Source organism: Aphidius gifuensis, linkage group LG3, assembly GCF_014905175.1.
Source record: "Aphidius gifuensis isolate YNYX2018 linkage group LG3, ASM1490517v1, whole genome shotgun sequence".
Lineage (NCBI taxonomy): Eukaryota > Metazoa > Arthropoda > Insecta > Hymenoptera > Braconidae > Aphidius > Aphidius gifuensis.
This window is the reverse complement of record NC_057790.1, coordinates 7,006,810-7,034,402: the sequence shown is the minus strand read 5'-3', so window position 1 is coordinate 7,034,402 and position 27,593 is coordinate 7,006,810. Positions and strand designations below refer to the sequence as shown.

Sequence of the window (27,593 nt, the reverse complement as noted above, 5' to 3'; positions counted from 1 at the left end):
CTACAAAAAAAAAAAAAAATAAAGTTGTTTTAACATTTAAATTAAAATCTCACAATACTTGTATTTAAAAAGAATTACCTCAACAATTGTTTGAAAGTAAAATTCAATATATTACATTATAAACTACAACAATAGTAAACACAAATGCAAAATACGATTTAAAATTCAAAAATAAAGCCCGCCATTTTTAACGTCTTCACACCAAATCAGTGTTATAAAAAAAAAAAAAAATTATTTATAATTTATAACGAATGTTAAATTTTAATAAATTAAAATATAAATTTTAGTTAGCATCCAGGATGAAAAAAAAAAAAATTAGTAAAATATTTTAATTGATATTTTGATAGGTAAGTACAATTGTCAGTTTTCTTTTATTTTATTTTTTTTCTCCCACTCTAGCTTTTTTCATTGTTCAACTACTTGGATAGAGGAAGAGAGAGAGAGAGAGAAAAAAAAAAAAGTAAACAAGCAAAATTGTGAGATTTTTTTCTTTAGTTTTTGGAAACTGAAAAATCTCTCGTGTTGTTTGTTGATTTATTCATTCGTGACAAATTCGACAATTTTATTGTTAAAAAAAAAGAAAAATCGGTTAGTAAAACGAAATTATAAATAATTTTCATAAAAAATTATCAATTTATCGAAATTTATCAAAGTTTATTAATAAAATGATGAGTATATGTATTAATAAAATAAAATTTTGTTGTAGACATGGAGTCAAGTACATCACGTGGTGACAGCCAGGTTAAGATACCTAATTTATATTGTTTTATCTTACAATAATAATAGTATTATAATTTATTTCATCATTATCTCTTACTGGGTTTTTTATATTAGTTTTTTTTTTTTTCAAAAATAATTAGATTTTTTTTTTTATACAAATAATTAATTCTTAATTTTATAATTGGCATGATTTAAAGCTTTCAACTAATCTTTATTATTTATTTATTTTTGTCAAAAGATCCCTGATGATGTTGAATCAATGGATTGCAATGATGATGGACAAGCTCCAATTATTCAAGGTCAAGCTGGAGAACAAAAGTCAGATGGTCAAGCTGGAGAAAAAATATCAGATGATCAAGCTGGAGGACAAAGACCTGCAGATGCAGCTGTGAGTACATTTTTTTTTTTAATCTTGATTGTTTGTTATACTCTAGATCTACTGCCATTTTGCATTTATTATTATATAATTTTTTTCTATAAATTAACTTTATTCAAATACTAAAAACTTTTTTTTTCACATTGTTGATATTGCAGCTGTTGGAAAGTATTCCTGATGTAACAGAACAACCTGGAACAGGAGTAAGTCATGTTTATATCTTTTTATTTATCTTAAAACTACTTTTTAACTATTAACTAATCATTTTAATAATTTTTTAACAGCGATTGGCTGTTTCCAATTCAACGTTAAATACAATGTTGAGCAATCCAAGAAACGTAGAAGTGGAGAGACAACGTGCTAACGTTCGACAGAGAGTAACGCAGGAGGTACCAAAGTTACCTCGTGAGAGCTGGGTTAAAATAGTGCCAAGACAACCATAAAAATATAATAACAATAATGAAAGACTGGTAGTGTCTGTTTCAAGTTATTAACCAACAAAAAAGCTTCATCTGAGCCTTTGTTGTATCAACAACAACCACAACAGTAACAGCAGCAAATTTCACAGCAACAACAAGCACATTACACAAAATGCATCATCAAACCAACATTATCAACACTGGTATTTAGTTTCTGATAATCAACTCTCAATTACACGACCACCACCCCCAACAATCAACAGACCACCAGGTTTAAATTAAAAAGTTATTGTTATTAAATTTTTTTTTTTTGTTCTTGAGACTTCGATTTAACTTTTTCCTCTTATCGTATTAATACTTTTTTTTGTTCTCTTTATATGAAACTTATCTACATTTAATAAGGTTTTTTCTTTTTATTATCATTGTTTCACTGAAATTCAAATTGAAATGTAAATTTCATGTAAAAAAAAAAAAAGCAATCAACAACAAATGAAACACAAAAAACCTTATTTTTTTCTTTCTAATTTTTATAATAATTATAAGAACTATCAATAATTGATCAGTTTCTTTTTCTTTTTCTCATTTATTAAATAAAGTTCTCATTCATTAAGTAAATTTTAAGTTGAAAAAAAAACAATTCACAAAAAATGAAACCCAAAAATTATTATTTTTATTTTCTATTTATGATGTAAGGATTATCAATAATTAACAAGTTTCTTTTTTGTTTTTCTCATTCATTGAATAATACTTTGTAATACTTTATAATATTTTTCATCATTGTTGATTGAAATTTAAATTAACTTCTTTATATAAAAATTATCTAGATTTAATAATTTTTTTTTTTTATCATCATTGTTTCATTAAAACTCAATTTTGAACGTAAATTTCAAGTAAAAAAAAAAAAAAGTCAACAAATGAAACCCAAAAATTATTATTTTTTTTTTTTATTTATGATGTAAGGGTTATCAATAATTAACAGCTTTCTTTTTTGTTTTTCTCATTCATTAAATAATACTTTGTAATACATCATTGTTTATTGAAATTTAAATTAAAAAGTGAATTTCATGTTTAAAAAATTTTGTTTTTTTATTTAAAATTTTAGTTGTTCCATTTCAGGTTCTTCATGATTGACATTTCTAAAAAAATGATTATTAAAATATTATTATACAATAATGTCATGTAACAATTTGAATTACCAAAAAATTTTATTTATTTTTGCTATGTTTTATAAATTAATCATTTTTTAAATTAAATTTTTTTTTGTCAATCAATATATTTATTATAGAATCATTCAAAATAATACAATAACAGAGTTTAAAAAAAAAAAGAATAAAATGTGTAAAAATCAATCAGTATTTGTTAGTTAATATGAATGTTTTTCAAGAGATAACTTGTCTTCTCTCAAGACTGTTTATTTCAGTCTAAATGATAATAACATGGAAAAAATAAAGTCATCATCATCATCATCATAGTAAAAGATAAATAATTAATTTAATAATTGATGATTCATATAGATATAACTTCTACGGATCAAGATTCATCCAAGGCTCTTCGTCTAATAATATTGATAATAATATTATAAAAACTTTCAAAATAATAAAATAACATGTTTGAATTTAAAAAAAAAAAAAGAAAAAAGAATGGAAAAACTCTAATCTGAATACGAATATTATGATGTTTTGATAACTTTTTTTTTTAATTATCGTTTTTTTCAATTATTTATTTCATGCTGAAATTTCTTGACAGTTTTCAATATCAAAAAATTCACGAAACAAAACCGAAAATTCTATTTTACTTGAATTTTTTTTTAACCAATCGAGACAATTCTCGTGTAGTAACTTAAGTTCTTGTAATTCTGATACTTTATTTAAAATATCAAGAGTTGATAGTATATCATCTGAATTTTTATGATATTTTGTTATTAGCTTATTGAAATTTTCAATTTCGCGATCTTGTATTTTTCGTACAGTTTCAGGATCTATTAGACCAGGTGTCGGGCTAAATAAAGCAATTACACCAATTAATTCCGTTTCATCTGAAGACAATTCAAATGGTTCTAGCGACAATGTAAATTTAATCCATGCATCAACGAAATCAGTCTGAAAATAGAAAAATATAAATGGATATTATTATAGTTATTAATTATAGTTGGTCAACACAAGCATTTTAATGAAGATTAAATTTTTTTTTATTCTTTTGAACCAATTGAAAGCATTAAAAAAAGTTATTAAAAATAATTCAATCTCTCAAATATTATGTAAAATGTTTGAAAAAAACTTTTAAATTATTAATTAACTTGCTACACAAAAAACTTTAACAATAAACAAGCAAATTTTCTAGATCTATTTCTCAATAAAAAAAAAGTCATTGAATACTTACTCCATATATGATATCAAGTTGTTCTCGTGAAAAACCATTATTACCTACTGCAAATGAGTTTTCAGTTATTAGCGGTGTATATTGACAAATCCATACCTTAATAAGACCAACTTTAAGAAGACGTATTGTATCTTCCCTGTTTAATGGGCCAAGATATTTACGAATAGTATGTACTACAACCTTAATTCCTAATGTATATATATAGTCCATTTTTTTCCATAATTGAATTTTTTGAAATTCAACAATTTCAGCAACCGCTGATACTCCCTCTGGATTTTCATACTTCATTAAAAATACATAAAAAAAACATTAGTATATATAAATATATATATTCAAGCTTATCTATTCATATCAAAGAAAAAAGAAAATTAGGCAACAATTTACCATTGACACAGGGCTTGCAATTCCAAAATTTTCAGAAAAAAATGTTGAAATTTTTATCTTAGTCCAACGTTTTCGGAACCAATTGCGTATATATTGGTATCGACAATCAAGTTCATTTAATTCTGATATCTTTTGTAACATGTCAAAAAGTGGTGGTTTATCATTTGTACTTTCATGATGTTTTGTTATCTCTACTTTGAAATCTTCATATACACGATCAAATGTTCTTGCTTCTTCAGGAATATAATGATGTAAATGTTTCAATACCACAGCAGTACGAAACATATCCAATGCAGCTTTAGATAATACTTGTAATGACAATGAAAATTCGATCATTGCATCAACAAAGTCAGGCTGAAAATAGAAAAAATTGATTGAACATTATTATATTTTTTAAGTATAAATTGTCAACACAAACAGAAAGTTTGCTTGTTGATTGAGATTTATATGGAGATTATTGAATAATTGGACATATTGGAAAGAAAAAAAAAAACTTGTTAGATAAAAAAATACCATGTGTCATAGACAATAGTAAAATACTTATTGATACTTAAATGTAAAAAAAAAAATAATAATAATGTCATTGAATTAAACTCACGTTAATGAACAAAAATTCAAGTTGTTTTCTTGTAAAACAAGTACCATCTTCAAATATAATTGAACCTTCACTTGTCATAGATGAAGATGTTTGACAAATCCATGCCCTAAAAAGTGTAAACCGAACCGTTGTCGACAAATCTGATTCCTCTACGTCAGTCTTACTGAAAAATGTACCAACTAAATCTACCACTTTTTGTATTGATGGTTCTATTTTTATTGAAAACTGTTCGAATAACTTAATTCTTGATGATTCAACATCTTCAAGAGTTGATAATGCTCCCATTAAATTTTCAAGACTTTGAGGCTATATTAAAATTTAAATATACATAAATTTATTATTAATATGTCTATCATCTATTAATTCAAGTAATCTCAATTCATAAAAATAAACTAATCTATGTTATTACCATTCTAGAAGTTCTGTTAACTATTGTTTTTGATGACTTGACAGTTTGACACGTTATGTGCTGTTCAGTGCTGTTGTTGGCTGGCGCGTTGGGGATGCCAGATGAGTGATATCAGCTGATTTATCGAAGAAACCGATATTGACGATTTATCAATTCGATATATCTCGGATGTTCGATATTACTTTGCATACTTGCTTGTTGCTGAAATCATCAATAATTATTTTTTTAATTGGTCTATTTTAAAAACTATTATATTAGCTACACAGAAAATAATCGTTAGAAAATTGTTTATTATTTTTGTCTAATGTTAACACTAAAATATATCGTGAGATTTTTTTAATGTCGAATCGACAAATATTTTTATCGAAATAAAAAATATTTACGTGGCAAAAATGCTTGAGGCTGTGGTTTTTTTTTTTCGTTTTTTTAAAAAAAGACTAAATATGCCTTATCATATCTCGTATTGTTTTTTAGTGATAATAAAATAATCTGAAATAAATTTTTACAAAACATACATGTAGGAGTAAAAATTCAAAATCCATATAAAAAATAAATAGATATATTTGTTGAACGTATATAATAATATTATTTTTCATATTTTATATTTACTCTGAACTACCAATTTATTCATATTGAAATAAATGTGAAAAATATTTTTTTTTATTAAACAAACTATTTTCGAAACAACATTTATAAATAGTCAAATATATTTTTATGATCGATTGATTTTAAAATGCCGCCTGTTTGAGCCACTGTCTATATATGACATCAATGCCACGAAAATATTAGACAATTTATAATGAATTTTTTTTATCATTAAACAAGCTTATAAATGCATATATTGAATAAGAAATTATTTCACTATTATTCAATTTGTAAGTACTTATTGATATAATATCAAGAGATTCGGCAGATCAACTGTCGCCTCACTTTTTTAAAATCGTCCGAGCTAAATAATTTGCTGAATTAGAAAAAAAAAAAAAAAAAAAATTTAGCCAGTTTTCATTGTAATATTGTGTATTTAATATATCGAAATTGTTATCGTGAGAATGTGCTCAATTTTTTTTTTCATACAACAAATTATTCAGCTTATTTGTACAAAAGTTATTACAAAATTTTGACATCTTTCTGCGCATATCAATTCTTTTAATTAGTAAAAATAAAAAAGCAGAACAAAATTTTGAGGCCTTTGATAATAATAAAAATTTAATTTATTTGAACTTTATAATCATATTATAAATAGATATTTTAATTCATAAATTTTCAGAAAAAATTTCAAGAAAAAACTTGTAATATTCATTCAAAAAATTCAATTATCAAAGTAAAATAATTAATTTTTATTAATAAAATTTTAAACTATTTTCCTGCTGATTTATTGGTACCCAAATTCAAATATTTTCGTACTAATCAATCAATAAATTAAGCATAAATATTAAAAACGACTGACCTTAAATCTACAATTTGTAAAATTAGCATATGTAGATTTAGACGACAAAATTTATATATTTAATTTTTTTTTTCAACAATTGCATGGGTAAAAATACTTTGAGTTAAAAATAATAAGTATAAAAAAGATTCCTGGATTTTGTTTATGAATAACAATGTTTTTTTTTTTCAACATATATATTTTTCATAACATACAAAATTGACTATGATGAGTCAGTTTTCGATATTAGTTATTCAAAGGTGCTGATAAAAAGTGCAGTGTATGTGTTTTCAAAACATTTATACTAACTCTATTTCAAATTTTACTATTTATCAATTGCACAGTTACCGGAGGGTATTTGGTGTTTGTTGTGTACTCGTATGTTCAACAACTTCGACAAGGCCAAGTTATCAGAGTATAATGGACTCAAGTCAATACACCATAGTTACAAGTTCCATGGCATATCGTTGTTGTTATTTTAAAAATTTGATTCATTATTATTATTGATAAATCAAAAAAAAATAAATAAACACAACCTCACAATAAAATCAATGTTAACGTTAAAATCAAAATAGATTTCAAATAAAATATTTTGAAAATCGAGTCATATTGCTGTAGCTAAAATTTTTGTCTTATTTGACTGAGTCTATTTCAAAAGAATATTATTGTCATTATTTTTTTAATAAAATTTATTACAAATAAATTATCAAGTTTTATTTAATTTTTATTAAAAAGTTTTATCAAATCTTATCCCTTTATATTTTTTTTTCTTCCACAAAATATATCCAATGTGGGTACTTGAAAAAAAAATAAAATTAAAAAAAATGTTGAATAGTTAAATATTCTAGAAGTGCATTTTTCTTTTTCTGTGTTCACCTAGAATTATAAAGCATATCAAAAACTGGTATCACAAATATATGTATAATAATAACATCCTGCATAATAATGACACTTTGTAGTGTTAGTTTACTTGTTACCATTGCAATTATTGCTGTTTCATAAATAAATAACAGTGTATAAGATTAATTATCTTTCCATATAATTTGTATGTTCGTCAAGACTTTCAATTGAAAATATTCTTACTTATACAATTATTGACCAAGAAATAAATATATAAAACTAATAAAACTTATGAAAAACAATTTAGAATTTAAAAAAAAAAAACCAGTGACTATATAATGAAGATTAAAATTTATTTTTTAAACTGATAGTTGGCTTAATAATAGACATAACGTATTGGAAATTTTGTTTATCATACCTTGAAGGCATTGAAAGCTAATAATAATAATAATCATTGACGTGTGCCCAAAATAAGTTCCACCAAACGTGGCATTCTGATAAAGAAAAATAAAAAAATATATATATACGGCTTCTAAACTTTATAGATAAGGAAAAAACTACGAAAATAATTTTGATGTCTATACAACTACACATGCTCTTTTACAAATCGTATAATCGTCCAATTTCAATAATCATCTTTCGATAAATAACCAATGCATCACAAAAATTATTATCGAAATTATTATTGAATTATTTGTCGAAAAAACAAATAAATTTATTTTGTCACGTGAACAATATATCATCAATTATAAATACTCTATGACAGTCATTAGTTAAATATAAAATCGAAAAAACCACTGCTTTAATTAAATGATAAAATTATCAACCCAATAAGTTCAGGGATCCATCAAGATCATCTGTGGCAATATTTCAAAAGAAAAATTTTTCTGCATCAAAATTATGCGATGCAAAAATTGAAAAAATATAAAATATAATTTTATAAGAAAAAAAAATAATTTTCTTAATTAAAAAGTTTATTCAATTTTATTAATTGAATAATGATACTCATATGTATATTTTTATATTCTTTCAGTGGTAGCTGTAGTTTTGGTGCTGCTGTACAGCCACCAATGATGATGTCTGAAAACCAGTACGTGTTTATTTGGTGGTTGTTCTATGAGCATCAAGTGCATTCATTTTACTTTGTTGTTATTTATATGGTTATCTTATTGAACGTGCACATCAACGTGAACCTTTATTTTTTTTTTAAATAATTATTCATGATCGTAAAAATCTAACACGTAGTTGTGTTGTTACTTCTGACACAAGAACATTGTGCTTGAAAAAAAAAAAAATAATACCAACATTTGTTATATCAAACAATTTAATTATGAAAATAAAATTTAAAAAAAAAAAACAACACTTATAGGCATTCGTTTTCTTGCTTTTATTATTCTGACAATAGCTGCTTCAATTATATGTTTACGATTTTCATCAACTTCATTCCGTATTTCATTTTTTTCTAGTTTTGATTTACCTTTAGCAGCAACTGTTTGTATTTTAACACGATGCTTTTCCCATTGTCGATGATTTTAATGCTCTAACAAGATCTCTTTCTGGTATATGTGTTTCACTTTGAAATTCTTTGTATATGTTAATTGATCACGATTATTAAACAGCATAGTTGATGAGTTGATACTTGAATTATGTGTTATCTTATATTTAAACTACAACTAACACGTTGTTGATTAATACTACTTCTACTTGGACAACTTGGATTACTTTTTGAACTTGTTGATGATGGTGTTTTAAAACTATTATTACTACCACCACAATTTGTATCATCTTTTCTTTTGTTCTCCATGAAATACAGCTATTGAATCACCTGATCCAAGTTGTGGTTGTAATGTTAATTGTGTATTACTATTTTTTGCAAGATAAAAACTACTAAAACAATCAAATGCATCACGTGCTGATGATGGCATACTACATTAATTGAGTTATGGCCAAAAAGCAGTTGTCAATATACACGTACACTTAAATCAACAGCTAAAAAATTTACGTACATATCATTTAGAGATTTTGTATAACAGTTTTATTTTTTAATTTGATTTCATTTGCACTGCTTACACTTGATGCCATATGGTGATCGTTAAATTCATCCATTATTGTGTTGCTAACCCTATACCAAGTAAACAGTATAATCCAAAAATATTTGATGAATAGGACAATCTATGATCCATTGTATTTTCAGCATTATCATCATCATGAATAAGTGAGAATTCTTCAACTATTTTTAAATGGCAACATTTTTCAATCCAAATTGAGAGTGAATGTTTATTGATATTTATTTTGTAGACGAGATTGATAAACTACTAATAGTTGTTATTTTTTAATACGTAATTAAAATGAATGGTTTAAAAATTACCTCAAGTTTTGACATCAGATACTGATTTCAACAATAAATAAATAAATAAATAAATGTTTAGCCAAATGTTGTTTATAGTAACGTTCAAATACATCTTTTTCTCGTAAAAATCTATAGAATACCCAAGTGTCTTGTCGAGAATTTTTTCAATTTTTTGATCAGTCATCTGTATAAAAGAATAGACGAAAGAGTAATAAAATTTAATCAAATGATTTTCTTTTTTTAATTTAAAAACTTAGTCCTTTGACTCTTTTTTTTTAATTTATCATCATCATCAACAAATAATGAAAGGTATTCTGGACTTTTTCAATTTAAATTAAGAAAAAAACATTTGACGATGCATCTTGATTTTCCTTGTTTTCTTGAAAAACTTGACACAAAATTACAACACTTATTTTCCATCTACAAAAAAAAAAAAATCAAAGTTGTTTTAAATTAAAATCTCACAATACTTGTATTTGAAAAGAATTACCTCAACAATTGTTTGAATGTAAAATTCAAAAAATACATTATAAACTACAAAAATAGTAAACACAAATGCAAAATGCGATTTAAAATTCAAAAATAAAGCCCGCCATTTTTAACGTCTTCACACCAAATCAGTGTTATAAAAAAAAAAAAAAAATTATTTATAATTTATAACGAATGTTAAATTTTAATAAATTAAAATATAAATTTTAGTTAGCATCCAGGATGAAAAAAAAAAAAATTAGTAAAATATTTTAATTGATATTTTGATAGGTAAGTACAATTGTCAGTTTTCTTTTATTTTATTTTTTTTCTCCCACTCTAGCTTTTTTCATTGTTCAACTACTTGGATAGGGAGAGAGAGAGAGAGAGAGAGAAAAAAAAGTAAACAAGCAAAAGTGTGATCTTTTTCTTTAGTTTTTGGAAACTGAAAAATCTCTCGTGTTGTTTGTTGATTCATTCATTCGTGACAAATTTGACAATTTTATTGTTAAAAAAAAGGAAAATCGGTGAGTAAAACGAAATTATAAATAATTATCATAAAAAATTATCAATTTATCGAAATTTATCAAAGGTTATTAATAAAATGATGAGTATATGTATTAATAAAATAAAATTTTGTTGTAGACATGGAGTCAAGTACATCACGTGGTGACAGCCAGGTTAAGATACCTAATTTATATTGTTTTATCTTACAATAATAATAGTATTATAATTTATTTCATCATTATCTCTTACTGGGTTTTTAATATTATTTATTGGTTTTTTTTTTTTTTCAAAAATAATTAGATTTTTTTTTTTATACAAATAATTAATTCTTAATTTTATAATTGGCATGATTTAAAGCTTTCAACTAATCTTTATTATTTATTTATTTTTGTCAAAAGATCCCTGATGATGTTGAATCAATGGATTGCAATGATGATGGACAAGCTCCAATTATTCAAGGTCAAGCTGGAGAACAAAAGTCAGATGGTCAAGCTGGAGAAAAAATATCAGATGATCAAGCTGGAGGACAAAGACCAGATGACCAAGCTGGAGGACAAAGACCTGCAGATGCAGCTGTGAGTACATTTTTTTTTTTAATCTTGATTGTTTGTTATACTCTAGATCTACTGCCATTTTGCATGTATTATTATATAATTTTTTTTTAACATTACTTATTAACTAAAAAATTTTTTTATACATTGTTTATATTGCAGTTGTGGGCACACATTCCTGATGTTACAGAACGACCTAGAACAAGCATGGATCATGTATATATTTTTTTATTCATCTTGAAACTACTTTTCAACTATTAACTAATTATTGTAATAATTTTTAACAGGATTGTTGTTTCCAATTCAACGTTTAGTATGTTGAGCAATGAAACGTAGAAGTGGAGGTCTTGAAAACGTGCTAAGTTTATGATGAAGTAATGCAGGAGGTACCAAATTTACCTCAACAGGGCACTAAAATAAAACCAAAAAAACCATAAAAATATAATAACAATAATAAAAGACTGGCAGTATCTGTTTCAAATTATCAACAAACACAAAAGCTCCATCTGAGCCTTTGTTGTATCAACAACAATCACAACAGTAACAGCATCAAATTTCACAGCAACACCAAGCACATTACACAAAATGCATCATCAAACCAACATTATCTAACACTTTATTTATTTGTTTTCTGATATTCAACTCTCAATTACACGACCACCACCCCACAATCTACAGAACACCAGGTTTAAACTAAAAACAAAAGTTATTGTTATTAATTTTATTTTTTCTTTCGTTCTTGAGGCTTCGATTTAACTTTTTCTTATAACGGATTAATACTTCTTTTTTTTTTCTCTTTTTTATATTAAAATTATTTACGTTTAATAAGGTTTTTTTTTTTTTTTATATTATCATTGTTTCATTGAAATTTAAATTAAAAAGTAAATTTCAAGTAAAAAAAAAAAAAAAATCAACAACAAATAAAATACAAAAATTATTAATTTTTTTTCTAATTTTTATAATTATAAAAATTATCAATAATTTATAAGTTTTTTTTTTCTTTTTCTCATTTGTTAAATAAACTTTTCATTCATTAAGTAAATTTCAAGTTGAAAAAACAATTCACAAAAAAATGAAACACAAATTATTTTTTTTTTTTATTTATAATGTAAGGGTTATCAATAATTAACAACTTTTCTTTTTTCTTTTTCTCATTCATTAAATAATACTTGATAACACTTTATAATACTTTATATTTTTCATCATTGTTTATTGAAATTTAAATTAAAAAATGAATTTCATGTTAAAAAAAAATCGTGTTGTTTTATTTAAATTTTCAATTGTTCCATTTCAGGTTCTTCATGGTTAATATTTCTAAAAAAATGATGAGTTAAATATCTTTTTTTATTACCAAGTAACAATATTATTTACCAAAAAATTTTTATTTATTTTAGCTATGTTTTATAAATTGATTTTTTTTAAATTAAATTCTTGTCAATCAATATATTTATTATAAAATCATTCAAAATAATAAAATAACATAATTGATTTTAAAAACAAGAAAAGAATAAAATGTGTAAAATCAATCAGTATTTGTTGATTAACATGAATGTTTTTCAAGAGATAACTTGTCTTCTCTCAAGACTGTTTATTTCAGTCTAAATGATAATAACATGGAAAAATAAAAGTCATCATCATCATCATCAGTAAAAAGATAAATAATTAATTTAATAATTGATGATTCATATAGATATAACTTCTACGGATCAAAAGATTCATCCAAGGCTCTTCGTCTAATAATATTGATAATAATATTTATAAAATCATTCAAAATAATAAAATAACATGTTTTGAATTTAAAAAAAGAAAAAGAATAGAAAAACTTTTATCTGAATACAAATATTATGATGTTTTGATAACTTTTTTTTTTAAATTATTTATTTCATGCTGAAATTTCTTGACATTTTTCAATATCAATACAAACCGAAAATTCTATTTTACTTGAATTTTTTTAACCAATCGAGACAACTTTCGTGTAGTAAATTAAGTACTTGTAATTCTGATACTTTTTGTAAAACATCAAAAGTCGATGGTAAATCGTTTGGATATTTATGATTTTTTGTTATTTCTTCATTGAATTTTTCAATTTCACGATCTTGTAATCTTTGTACACCTTCAGGGTCAATCAAACCAGGTATTGGGTTAAATAAAGCAATTATACCAATTGATTTCATTTCATCTGGAGTAAATTCATATGGTTCTAATGACAATGTAAATTTGATCCATGCATCAATAAAATCAGGCTGAGAATAGAAAAATATAAATTGACATTATTATATTTCTTAATTATAGTTTGTCAACACAAGAATTATTATAGAGATTAAATTTTTTTTTATTCTTTCGAACAAATTGAAAGTGATAAAATAAGTTATTCAAAAATAAGTCAATCTCTCAAATATTATATAAAATGTTTGAAAAAAATCTTTAAATTATTAACTTGTTGCATAAAAAACTTTAACAATAAACAAGCAAGCTTTCTGGATCTATTTGTCAATGAAAAAAAAATCTATCATTGAATACTTACTCCGTACATAATATCAAGTTGTTCTCGTGAAAAACCATTCTGACCTATTGCAAATGAGCTTTCAGTCATTAGTGGTGTATATTGAGAAATCCATAACTTAATAAGACTAACTTTAAGAAGACGTATTGTATCTTCTTTGTTTAATTGGCCAATATATTTATGAATATTATCTGCTATAATCTCAATTGATATCCTATATATATACTCCATTTTTTCCCATAAACGAATTTTTTGAAATTCAGCAATTTCAGCAACCGATGATACTCCTTCTGGATTTTTAGGCTTCATTAAAAATACATAAAAAAAACATTAGTACATATAAATATATATATTCAAGTTTATCTATTTATATTAAAGAGAAACGAAAATTAGGCAACAATTTACCATTGACACAGGTCTTGCAATTCCAAAATTTTCAAAAAACAGTGTTGAAATTTTTATCTTAGTCCAACGCTTTCGAAACCAATTGCGTATATATCTGTATTGAAAATCGAGTGCATCTAATTCTGATATCTTTTCTGAGATGTCAAAAAAGGATTGTTTATCATTTGTACTTTCATGATGTTTTGTTATTTCTACTTTAAAATCTTCATATATATTAACAAATGCTTTTGATTTTTTATTTATATAACTATGTAAATGATTCAATACTACAGCAGTACAAAATATCTCCAATGCAGCCTTAGATAATACTTTTAATGACAATGAAAATTTTATCAATGCATCAACAAAGTCAGGCTGAAAATAGAAAAAATTGATTGAACATTATTATATTTCTTAAGTATAAATTGTCAACACAAACAGAAGGTTTGCTTATTGATTGAGATTTATATGGAGATTATTCAATAATTGGACATATTGAAAAGAAAAAAAAAAAACTTGTTAGATAAAAAAATACCATGTGTCATAGACAATAGTAAAATACTTATTGATACTTAAATGTAAAAAAAAAATAATAATAGTGTCATTGAATAAACTTACATTAATGAACAAAAATTCAAGTTGTTTTCTTGTAAAACAAGTACCATCTTCAAATATAATTGATCCTTCACTTGTCATAGATGTAGATGTTTGACAAATCCATGCCTTAAAAAATGTAAACCGAACAAGTGGTGACCAATCATCTCCATTTATGCCAGCTTTACGGCTGACTGTATCAACCAAATCTACCACTTTTTGTATTGATGGTTCAACTTTTATTGAAAACTGTTCGAATAACTTAATTCTTGATGATTCAACATCTTCAAGAGTTGATAATGCTCCCATTAAATTTTCCAGACTTTGAGGCTATATTAAAATTTAAATATACATAAATTTATTATTAATATGTCTATCATCTATTAATTCAAGTAATCTCAATTCATAAAAATAAACAAAACTATGTTATTACCATTCTAGAAGTTCTGTTAACTATTGTTGTTGACGACTTGACAGTTTGACACGTTATGTGCTATTCAGTGCTGTTGTTGGCTGGCGCGTTGGGGATGCCAGATGAGTGATATCAGCTGATTTATCGAAGAACCCGATATTGACGATTTATCCATTCGATATATATCGGATATTCGATATTACTTTGCATACTTGCTTGTTGCTGAAATCATCAATAATTATTTTTTTAATTGGTCTATTTTAAAAACAATTATATTAGCTACACAGAAAATAATCGTTAGAAAATTGTTTATTATTTTTTTCTAATGTTAACACTAAAATATATCGTGAGGTTTTTTTTAATGTCGAATCGACAAATATTTTTATCGAAATAAAAAATATTTACGTGGCGAAAATGCTTGAGGCAGTGGTTTTTTTTTTTTCCTTTTTTTTTTAAGTCTAAATAAGCCTTATCATATCTCGTATTGTTTTTTAGTGATAATAAAATAATCTTAAAGAAATTTTTACAAAACATGCATGTAGGAGTAAAAATTCAAAATTCATATGGAAAAAAAATAGATATTTATTGAACGTAATAATATTATTTTTCATTTTTTATATATTTACTTTAAACTACCAATTTATTCATATTGAAATAAATGTGAAAAATTTTTTTTTCTATTGAACAAATTGTTTTTAAAACAGCATTTATAAATAGTCAAATATATTTTTATGATCAACTGATTTTAAAATGCCGCCTGTTTGAGCCACTGTCTATGACTTATCAATGCCATGAAAATATTAGACAATTATAATAAATTTTTGTTATCATTAAACAAACTTGCATACATTGAATAAAAAATTATTTAACTATTTTTCAATTTGTAAGTACTTGTTGATATACTATCAAGAGACTTGGCAGGTCAACTGTCGCCTCACTTTTTTAAAACTCGTCGGAGCTAAATAATTTGCTGAATTTGAAAAAAAAAAAAAATTTAGGCAGTTTTCATTGTAATATTGTGTATTTAATATATCGAAATTGTTATCGTGAGAATGTGCTTAATTTTTTTTTTTACACAGCAAATTATTCAGTTTTGTAAAAAGTTATTACGTACTCTAAAATTTTGATATCTTTCTGTATATCAAGTCTTTTAATTAGTAAAAAAATGAAAAAGTATAACAAAAAATTGAGACCTTTGATAATTAAAATTTAATTTATTTCAACTTTAATAATATAAATAGATATTTTAATTTATAAATTTTGAGAAAAAATATCAAGAAAAAAAATTCTAATAAATATTCATTTAAAAAATCTACAAATTTAATTATCAAAGTAAAATAATTAATTTTCATTAATAAAATTTTACACTATTTTAAAAATTTAATCTTTGCTGATTTTTTAAAATCTAAATTTAAATATTTTGGTACTAATCATTTTATAAATTATTAAGCATAAATATTAAAAATAAAATCAAATTCATATAAATTGATTTTTAATCAATGTCAATAAAAAATTAAAAAAATATATCAATATAATAAAAACTAATTTTTTTTAGATATAAAAAAAAAAAAAAAATTTATTACATATACTACATTATTTTATGGAAAAATAATGAATTTCAAATGTGAAATTTACAGATACAAACAACAAGTTGTTATCTAGTAAATAATCATTATTCGTCATCAAACTTTATGTAAACAACCACGTCTTTGTTTTTAGAACTATCATGCATTAATAAATTATTTATTTATATTTTTTCAATTTTTTTATCGCATAATTTTGATGCATGGAAAAGATCTTTTATCAATTATTGCCACTGACTATCTTGATACATCCCTGAATTTATTGTGTTGTTAATTTTGTCATTTTATTCAAACAGTGGTCTTTTGATTTTATATTTGACAAATGACTGTCATAGAGTATTTTAACTGATGATATATTGTTCACGTGACGAAATAAATTTATTTGTTTTTTCGACAAAGTAATAAAAAAGTCTAAAATTAAACAATTTTCAACTGACCTTGAATCCCTTGAATCATGCTATTTTATTTAGGACGCATTAGTTATTTTTCAGAAGGAAATTATATTGAAATCAAACAATTTTACAATTTGTAAAATAGCATATGTAGATTTATAGACATTAAAATTATTTTCGTACTTTTTATCAAATTTTTTTTTTATAATTATCTATAAAGTTTAGGGGCCGTATATTTTTTTTTCTTTTTCTTCATCATAATGCCACGTTTAGTGAAATATATTTTGAACACACTGATAATTGTTCAAAGTATATAATAAATAAAATTTCCAATGCTTCAAGTCAACTATCATCTTAAAAAACAAATTTTTATTTTTATTATTTAGTCATTGTTTTTTTTTTTTTAATTTTAAATTGTTTTTTTCAAGTTTTATTTATTATTTATGCTTGTTATAACTATATATTTCTCCAATGAAATTATGTATATATTTAATTTTTTTGTCAATAATTTTATAGCTAAAAATATTTTCTATTGAATGTCTTGTCGAATATGCAAATTATATAAAACAATAATTAATCGTACACAAGAAATAACTTATAAACCAATATTGGTTTGTTATCACATGTAAAAAATTCTTTGATATGAACAAAAAAGTCCTGATTTTAGTTTATGAATAACAATGGTTTTTTTTTTTTCAACATTTATGAGTCAGTTATCGATATTAGTTGTATTTAAAGATGTGTATTAAAGATGTGTATATGTTTTTTTCGCAACACTCATACTGACTCTTTTTCAAATTTACAGGAGATTTGATTTTTTGCGCATGTGCCAGCGCATGCGTTGTAAAATATGATAAGGCATTTGATATAAATTCGATACTCTTCTTGTCCAACAAGTGCCAACAAGCTTCTTATAATTTCTTAAAGCATTTTACCTCGACCTGTCGTTCAGGATACTTCGTCTTCTAATAAATTCAATAATTTGATCATCACATTTTCTTTTTTTTTTTTTTGTTCATCAAGCCACGTGAAAAAAATGGCTAATTCTTGCTGCTTTTGTATTGGTCTTCGATCTGGAACAATTATTATTACGATGTACCTGTTGGTAAGTTACACAAAATATTATCATTTAATTTTTTCATGAATGATTTATAATATTATTGAATTATACAAAATTAATTATATAAAAATAATATAAAAAATTAAATAATTATTATTTTTTATAGGCTATTTTTTTGCTGATACCTTTTTCTAATGACAGAGAGTACATTATTTATAGTGATCCATCGAATATGACTGAGAAACCCATCCAAATTGATGGTTCACCACGTGGAGTGGATTATATTTTCGCAATTTTTCTACCTGTTGTTACTTTTGCTATGTTGTTGAGTGCTATTTTCGTAAGTTAATATAAAATACTGAATCTTAATTAAATTTTTATATTTTTCTATTCTATTTTAATAATCATTTTTTAATTATCATATTATATAAATTTTAGAAAAAGTCAGAGATCTTATTTTATGCAATGATCACATTCATAATTGCATTTATTTTATTGACTGTGTATGCAACTGTGGGAGAAGAAAGAGGTTCGTGGTTTCTGTTTAAATTTCCTCCCACTGGGTTTTATCAACAAGATGAGAAACTGTATACTCAGTCTAAGCCCACAGTATTTTTAATATCTGTAATTCGATATGGTAATTATACCTCTTTATTTATATATAAAATTTTATCACTGTTAATATGACTAACATTACTGATTATTATTTTCACAGTTACCGGAGGGTATTTCATGTTTGTTGTATACTCGTATGTTCAACAACTTCGAGAAGGCATTCCAACATTTGGCCAAGTCATCCGTGTATAATATGCTCGAGTTAAGAAAACATAGACATGCAGGTCTCATATATAGTATGGTTTTTATTCAATTTAGAATTTTGAGTAACTATTGTTGTCGCCTAAGAAAAGAATAGAACCTTTCAATAAACTTAATCTTAACGTAAATTAAAATAGACCACTCAAAAACAAAATACAATTAAAACTTACAATAAAATATATTTCAAAATAGTATAATTTTTAAAGTGAAAATTTGGATAATTGAGTCACGTTATTTTGGTTACAAAAATATCATGTAACATCAAAGTTTTTGTTTGAGTCACTTTCGAAAAAATATCATTGTCAACATTTTTTTAAATAACATTTATAAAAAATTATCGAATTTTTATTTATTTATTTTCGTTATCTTATGAAAGCCTCATGCTCACGTATCGATGATAATCACTATATCTTCTTGGAAAAAAAAAATATTAATAAAAGTACTTTACCGAAAATAAATTTAAAAAAAACGTAGCAGAAAAAGAAAAAAGAAAAAAACCAAGAATTCTAAATACTTATTGTGTCAACATTTTTGTTTTTTATAACGTTTTTTTATTCTCGAAAAAATAATAACTTAAAAAAAAAAAAATATTAATAATCTAAACATCATTTACAATGTAATATAAATGTAAAAAAAAATCATTTATAATTATTATGTCAACATTTGTGTTATGAATAAAGTTTAAAACTATTTTCAAATTTAAAAAAAATAAATGCATTGAAAAAAAAAAAATTGTATTTATTTATAAATAAAAAAAAATATACATATTGCTACGAAATTTTTTCTCAATATATTTATTTATTATTATTACTATTATTATTTAGTATTACGTCTTGTAATTTAGAGAAACTGAATACTTTGCTAGTTAACAATGAGTTTGAGACTCAATTTATATCTTTGGAAATAATGAATTTGAAATTATCCTATTTAACAGATTTATTTTTGATACTTGTTATTTATTTCTTTATTATTTTTATCTATTTTATATTTAAAAATACTTGAGTGAAACTGGATTAGTAAATATATACAAAATTGACTATGATTTGTCATTCAAAGGTACTGACAAAGGTGTGTATATAATTTTTTCAAAACATCTATACTAATTTTATTTTAAATTTTACAAGTGTTTTCATCTTTTGATGAGACAACTGATAAATTTTGGTGGATTTGATCCAACAAGTTTTTTGAATCAGTTTATCTCAACCTGTCGGTCAGGATACTTTGTCTTCTAATAAATTCAATAATTTCATCATCACATTTATTTATTAATTTTTTTGTTTGTTCATCAAACCACGTGATAGAGAAATGGCTGATACTTGCCGCTTTTTTTTCGGTCTTCGCTCTGGAACAATCATCATTTCGGTGTTACTGCTGGTAAGTAACATAAAATATTATCATTAAAATTTTTATAAATAATTTAAAATGTCATTGAACTATATAAAAAAATTAATTAAATTATTATTTTTTATAGGCTACCTTTTTGTTGGTACCTTTTTATAATGACAGGGTGTTCACTTTCTACAATGATCCATTAAAAAGAATTGAGAAACCCATGACAATTGATGGTTCACCACGTGGAGTGGATTTTAGTTTTGCAGTTTTTCTACCTGTTGTTACTTTAGTAATGTTGTTGAGTGCTATTTTTGTAAGTTAACATAAAATACTGAATATTTTATCTAAATGAAATTGAATTTTTATATTTTTCTATTCTACTTCAATAATCATTCGTTAATTATCATATTATATTATTTTTAGAAAAAGTCAGAGATCTTATTTTATGCAATGATCACGTTCATAGCTGCGTTTATTTTATTGACTGGGTATTCAATTGGGAGGGGGGGGGGAAGAAAGAGGTTCGTGGGTTCGGTTTAAATTTCCTCCTACTGGGTTTTGTTAACGAAATGAAAAATTGCATGCTATGCCTAAACCAACAACATCTTTTATTGCTGTGATTCTATATGGTGATTATATATCTCTTTATTTATACACGGCTAATATTATTAACGTGCTACTATTTATTAATTTTACTGCAGTTATTTATGGGTATTTCATGTTTATTGTGAACAACTTCGACGAGGCAATCAGTGCATAATATACTTGAGTCAAAAATGCATGGATATACAGGTTCCATGGTATGGTTGTTGTTATTTTAAAAATTTGATAAATTATTATTGTTGATGGATCAAAAAAAAAAAAAAAAACAAAACAAAACAACAACAACACCTCTCAATAAAATTAATGTTAACGTCAAAATCACAATACATTTCAAGAAAATATTTTGACAATTGAATCATGTTGCTGTGGCTAAAATTTTTGTCTTATCCAACTGAGTCGACTCAATCATTTCAAAAGAATATTAATGTGATTATTTTTTTTAAAAAATTTATAACAAATTATCAAGTTTTATTTATTTTTTATTAAAAAGTTTTATCAAATCGTATCTCTTCATATTTTTTTTTCTTCCACAAAATATATTCAATTTTGGTACTTGAAAAAAAAATAAAATTAAAAAAAAAAAAGGCAAAGGATCAAATTTAACACGAATGAACGGAGAGGAAAAATATTTCGATATATTCAATATCGTGCTGAAGTTGAATTAAAATGTATAAACGAAAAAAAAATATCAACTGATGATTCCTCATTAGCAGCATTATCATCAACAACATGATATTACAATGATGTGAATTTATAAAAATATGTTGTTATTTTTTGTGGCATTAACTGTACAGTTGAATTTATAAAATTTTCTTTTTCAAATTGTCGAATTTCATTGTAAAGTTCTATACGTGATTTAATACGTTTTTTAATTTTTTCAATAAAATTTTCAACACTATAATGAGTCAATTTATTTGCTGTTGTTATTTTATTAGTATAATTTTTAATATTTTGTGTTATAAAATTTAAATCAGCCATATTTTGTGCCCATTTACATGGCTGACCAATACCAAGTGTTGTAAATTCACAATTTTGCTTTTTCAGAGTGGTATACTATATCGTAAAAATATAGATAAAATTCAAAAACAATTTTTTAAATTAAATAACTAATTATTTTTCTTGTATTTCATAGTTGATAAATACAATTGATTTATTATTACGACAAAATATAAATTTTTAAAAAATTGGCTCATTTAAAATTCCAAAAATTACCATTATATTATCAAGATATTTGTTTATGGTATACATTCATGATAACATTCAAAAGAGCCTGATTTATTTGTATGATTTATTTAATAGGCAACTCATACAGGAGAATTAATCAAAATACATAGGAAAAAACAGAATTATATCAACGATACAGTATATTGTTAGTGTTCATTCTCAGAGAGCATGTAATGGCCTGGCGAAAGTGTTTTCCCTCCAAATGTTGTGAGCGGGCTCTCGATTAAGTAACGAACCATATTTTATGTTACAGATAGTAGGATAATGTGTAATTTCCAAAAAGCGCACTACCCCTCTTACGCTTTGGAAATTCACACATTATGTTTACTAACTCAGTTTACATATGCTGTTGTTACATGTGCCCAATCAGAGAGTCATTAACTTCATTTGAGGGAAACACTCGCCAAGGCTCGATTTTGCCCCTCCAAATTTCCGTTGAGCATACTGAGTGGGCACTTGTAATTTTAACCATGTTTGTGTTATTAGTAATAATGTGAATTTCAAAAGCGCACTACCCCTTGCGCTTTGGAAATTCACAATACTGTTCCCACTGCCCTTGTAACATATTGATAATTATATCAATATTAGGGACAGGGAATATGTGTGAATTTCTAAAAAGCGCACTACCCCTCTTGCGCTTTGGAAATTCACACATTGTTCCCACTGCCCTTGTAACATAATATACTATAATGTTACTAGGGACAGTGGTAATAATGTGTGAATTTCCAAAAAGCGCACTACCCCTCTTACGCTTTGGAAATTCACACATTATTCCCACTGCCCTTGTAACATAAAATTATTTGCACTTCAATTACATCATCAAAAAGTTGAATTTTCTGGTACTCATTCATTTCCAATAAATTCAAAACTCTATTGCAAAATTTAAACTAATTAATTAAAATTTATAAACGAGCATTTTATTGAAAAATTTTTTTTACAAATGATTGGTCATGTGATAAGCTCGTGATTCTCATATACAGTTTCAGCCGCATCAGTAGAATAAAATTTGATTTATTGTCATGTGGTAAATTTTTTTTTATTCAATTATGAACAATAAATTTATAATATAATTTTTTTACAAATCTCAAACTGCTGACTTTTTATTTTATAGATAATAATCTCGACATAAAAAGTCACGATGTTATACAGATAATATAAAACATGCACAGGTTAAGACATTAAAAAAATTAATTTATGACTTCCGCGTTATTTAGCTTGGTAAAAAAAATATAAAAAATATTCGTCTCAATTTGAATATTTAATCAGTGATATTGTATTATTTTTCATACCTATGCCTATCCATTATTTGTACAATATGTAAATTTTATATATAAAAACATTTTAATCTTATTTTTTTCGTCATGGAATATTTTTTTTATTTATCTATGTCAAAAATGACTATAGCTGTCGTCAAAGATTAGTTGTGTCTATGCATATATAAACGAGCAAAGCGACACATCTAAATCAGTGTATCAAAAAAATTACACAATGTATTACATTGGAATTTTTTTGTTAATAATAAAGTATTCATCATTAGTGGCTTCTGAAAAAATTCATATTAATACAACGCCTAGTACAGCAATCGATATATATTCAAGGTCAAGTAATTGGAAAAATTTTCTTGTAAAAGATTCACTTATAAAATGGTATTCAAACAGCCTTCAAATAATAAATAAAAAAGCCAATGCTATTTTATCTGATGCATTCGACAGCATATCATCTCCATCGATTGAAACACTTCAACTAGATTTGGCTGATGGACGACTGTATATTGATTCGAGCTGTCTTTTAAATTTTCAAAATCTAAAAAATTTAGAAATTAATTCAGCATCAGTCTTACTTAATCCATATAGTTTTTATGGGCTTAAAAATTTAACGTATCTCAAAATAAAGCTGGACAATGAAACAGCACGACACATAGATAAAATATTATATCAACAATTGCATTTAAATAAATTGGAACTTGTAGATAATCATGATTCAAATATTTGTTATTCAACAAAAGAAAATAAGACTATTAATCTATTACAACTTCATTATACAGGTGGTTTGTTTAAAACACTGCCTCATAATTCATTTGTGTGTTTTGCAAATCTTCGGAGTATAACAATCACTGGAAGTGAACTGATGCTTCTTGAACCTGGTGCATTTAATGGTTTAAAAAAATTGGAAACCATCTCACTAATATCGAATGATAAACTCACTCATGTACCTTCAAATGTATTCAATGTTCAAAGTTTAGAAATAATAAATTTGAGTAACAATTCAATAAGTACAATCGATAATGAAGCATTGAAAATTGATAATAGTAAATTATCATTAGTCAATTTGAGCCACAATTCATTGGAAATAATTGAACAAGGATCATTTCGAAATATTAAATGTCATTTTATTGATTTAACACAAAGTGGAATAATTGGTATTGTTGATGGTGCATTTAATACCTCACGTATAAATATCATTGATCTAATGAAAAATAAAATTCTAAAATTTAATTCATTTAAATGGGGAATTAATTATACTATTACATTGGCTTTACTCGATATTATAACATTCGATATTGCAACGAGCTCGAGCCACAATGATAACAAAATTTTTAGAGTAACATATAAATTAAATTCCATTTATTTAAAAGAATCATCTCAGTGTTATTTAAGTGAATATGGTATTTTTAAAATTTGTAAAAGTAAAAATAAGAGCATTAACTCAGTCACTGATATTTCTACCTTTATTTCAATACTAAAACTCGAAATACAGGACGACGAGGCATCATCAATTGACAATTATGCATTTAAAGATTTGAAAATTTTAACTTTGCAGATGAGCTCTGCCGCAGACAAATTTACTATTAGTAATAATTCTTTTGCAGGATTGCCGAGTCTTAAAGTTCTCGAAATTAAAACAAAGCCAATTCAATTAAAAACACCTGTTTTTTATAATTTACAATCATTGATAGCTCTCGAGATACCAATGATTGAACCTCAAGAATTTCAATGTCAATCATTTTCAAATCTTCAAAGTTTAGAGGAGCTGATACTTGTGAATTATAATACAGTTAACATTTGTTATGGTCTATGTTATACTATCGATTTTGGTATTAAAAGTCTTGAATACAAAAATAGTACTTTTACAAAGTTCGGATCAATGAAATTATCATGCTTGAAAAAATTAGAACATCTTGCTATAACCAATGGTGAGCTTAATGCATTAACATCTCACTCATTCTATGGATTGGAAAATATAAAATCTTTGGATCTATCATCAAATCAATTGACACATATAGATCAAAATATTTTTAAAGTATTAATTCATTTAGATCATCTCTTACTGAGTCATAACAAAATTAATTTAATTGATGATAAATCATTTGAAAATAAAATAATATCAATGCTTGATTTGAGTTACAATGAGTTAATATCGATTAATAAATATACATTTTATGGTCTTAAATGTAAACATTTGGATATATCAAATAATAAATTATTATCAATTGAAAATTCGGCATTTTCAAGCATGGATCTTGATATATTGTATGTTTATAATAATATTCAAGTTTTAAATAATAACACCAATGCTTGGATCGTTGGTGAATTTAATATGCAAACTGATTGTTTTGATGAAAAACCATTTACAATTTGTAAAAAATTTAATACTTTAACATCGGTGAACCTTATGAAAACTGAATATGACTATATAAATTTTAAGCTTGCTCTCAAGCTTAATGTTATTTTGGAAAGTCAGAAAGTTGAATTATCTGGACAAATATATTCAATTGATAGAAATGCATTTAAAAATTCAAATATTAATACAAATTTGAATACACTAATATTTCATCAAACAGACCATGTATTTACAATTTATCCAGAATCATTTGAGGGCTTAAAAAATCTAGAAAATTTGGAATTAAATGTTGGAGCAATCGTGCTGAAAGCTAATTTATTTAATAAATTACCATCTTTAAAATATCTTAAAATTGAAGTTGATGAAACTTTACTATATCTCAGTCAAGTATTGGGGAGTTTAAAAAATTTAAAAACCTTGGAAATTGTTGGAAATGATACTATTGGTATTTGTCAAAATGCATTTTCATATAAAATACCACATTCGTTGACTGACGTTCGTTATACAAATGGTATGATTAAAAACTTACAAGCAAATTCAATGACATGTATGCCACAACTTGAAAAACTTATTATAACAAATACACAATTAATGACTATTCAAGCTGGTACATTTAAATCAATGAATAATCTTAAATATTTGAGTTTCGAATCTAATAAAATAACAAGAATTGAAAAAGGTACTTTTGAGAATCTCAAATGCATTGATTTACATTTGTCTTTAAATAACATAAGCAGCATTGAGGATGATTCATTTAAAAATTCTAACATTCAAAATATTTATTTATTTAAAACTGGTGTTACTTTAGTCAGGAAATCTTCGGGAATATCTAAATCTACTCATATTAAAATTTCTACTGATGCTGAAATAGAACGTCAAATATATTTGAGAAAATCAAATTATGTGCAATTCAAATAGCTTCTTTAATCACATAACGTCAATATTATTTCAGAAAGTTATTTTCTTTGTCATTCAAATGAATCACATATATTATTATAAACATTTTTTTTTTTTTTTTATCATTAGTTTTCTTGATTAAAAAATTTTAATTCGATATTACAAATTTTATTTTCTATGATAATGTCTTTCATATGTACGTGAACAAATTAATCAAAATCAAATAAATTATGTTACGAGCATATTACATTTAATTTTTTCAAGCTGTTTATTGAAAATAAAAAATTTGTTAAGATTATGTATATCGTATAAATGAAAAAAATAAAAAAATTTATTTCACTCAAATTAATGATGGATCTATTGAAGCTTTTTAATTTAACCATTTGTTTGGATTTTTTTTTTTTAATATCTTATTTGGTTTACAAATTATGAAAGTACTTGCCCTACTTTTTACTATCCATTATACGATAATGAAATTACATTTTGGAATGATTGGTGATATTATTTTTTACGCACAATACGTTTCTTATACAATAATCAACCAATTCCTGGTGAAAATTTTTCTCCGAATTTTTCCGAATTTCTCTGTGATTACTCCAAATTTCTCGGCGATTACTCCGAATCTCTCCCAAATTAACCCATGCGGCGAAATGAGTGGAAAAATTTTCTCCTCGTCGACGATTTCGGAAGAATTTATCCACGGTAAAATTATTTTTTTTCACATGTTTCTCCGCGTGTGTTTTTT

General features: G+C 24.6%; 5 protein-coding genes and 1 long non-coding RNA gene across 6 annotated transcripts; 4 read left to right on the top strand and 2 right to left on the bottom strand.

The window, feature by feature from the left end:
- Positions 1 to 448: 448 nt before the first annotated feature.
- On the top strand, positions 449 to 1,983 carry LOC122851780. The gene is made up of 5 exons (XM_044151238.1): positions 449 to 588; positions 707 to 741; positions 959 to 1,108; positions 1,255 to 1,299; positions 1,381 to 1,983. Exons 2-5 carry the CDS (start codon positions 709 to 711, stop codon positions 1,537 to 1,539), a joined length of 387 nt encoding a protein of 128 aa, XP_044007173.1. The 5' UTR covers positions 449 to 588; positions 707 to 708; the 3' UTR covers positions 1,540 to 1,983.
- A 622-nt stretch (positions 1,984 to 2,605) lies between these two features.
- Positions 2,606 to 5,161, bottom strand: LOC122850816 (ecdysone-induced protein 78C-like). Its single transcript, XM_044149882.1, has 5 exons — positions 4,877 to 5,161; positions 4,279 to 4,632; positions 3,895 to 4,176; positions 3,442 to 3,614; positions 2,606 to 2,651 (listed from the first exon to the last, which is right to left on the bottom strand). The coding sequence occupies exons 1-5, from the start codon at positions 5,159 to 5,161 to the stop codon at positions 2,606 to 2,608; spliced, it is 1,140 nt and encodes a 379-aa protein (XP_044005817.1).
- A 5,635-nt stretch (positions 5,162 to 10,796) lies between these two features.
- Positions 10,797 to 11,688, top strand: LOC122850815. The gene is made up of 4 exons (XM_044149880.1): positions 10,797 to 10,896; positions 11,015 to 11,049; positions 11,275 to 11,451; positions 11,590 to 11,688. The coding sequence occupies exons 2-4, from the start codon at positions 11,017 to 11,019 to the stop codon at positions 11,686 to 11,688; spliced, it is 309 nt and encodes a 102-aa protein (XP_044005815.1). The 5' UTR covers positions 10,797 to 10,896; positions 11,015 to 11,016.
- Positions 11,689 to 11,730: 42 nt separating this feature from the next.
- On the bottom strand, positions 11,731 to 14,439 carry LOC122850814 (ecdysone-induced protein 78C-like). The gene is made up of 4 exons (XM_044149879.1): positions 14,336 to 14,439; positions 13,952 to 14,233; positions 13,539 to 13,670; positions 11,731 to 11,838 (listed from the first exon to the last, which is right to left on the bottom strand). The coding sequence occupies exons 1-4, from the start codon at positions 14,336 to 14,338 to the stop codon at positions 11,731 to 11,733; spliced, it is 525 nt and encodes a 174-aa protein (XP_044005814.1). The 5' UTR covers positions 14,339 to 14,439.
- Positions 14,440 to 18,244: 3,805 nt separating this feature from the next.
- LOC122851782 lies at positions 18,245 to 19,554 on the top strand. Its single transcript, XR_006373740.1, has 4 exons — positions 18,245 to 18,400; positions 18,522 to 18,695; positions 18,794 to 18,992; positions 19,071 to 19,554. It is a non-coding gene; the product is annotated as an uncharacterized LOC122851782 (long non-coding RNA).
- A 4,264-nt stretch (positions 19,555 to 23,818) lies between these two features.
- On the top strand, positions 23,819 to 26,950 carry LOC122850813 (receptor-like protein Cf-9). The gene is made up of 5 exons (XM_044149878.1): positions 23,819 to 24,931; positions 25,088 to 25,523; positions 25,884 to 26,066; positions 26,172 to 26,558; positions 26,904 to 26,950. The coding sequence occupies exons 1-5, from the start codon at positions 23,819 to 23,821 to the stop codon at positions 26,948 to 26,950; spliced, it is 2,166 nt and encodes a 721-aa protein (XP_044005813.1).
- Positions 26,951 to 27,593: the final 643 nt, after the last annotated feature.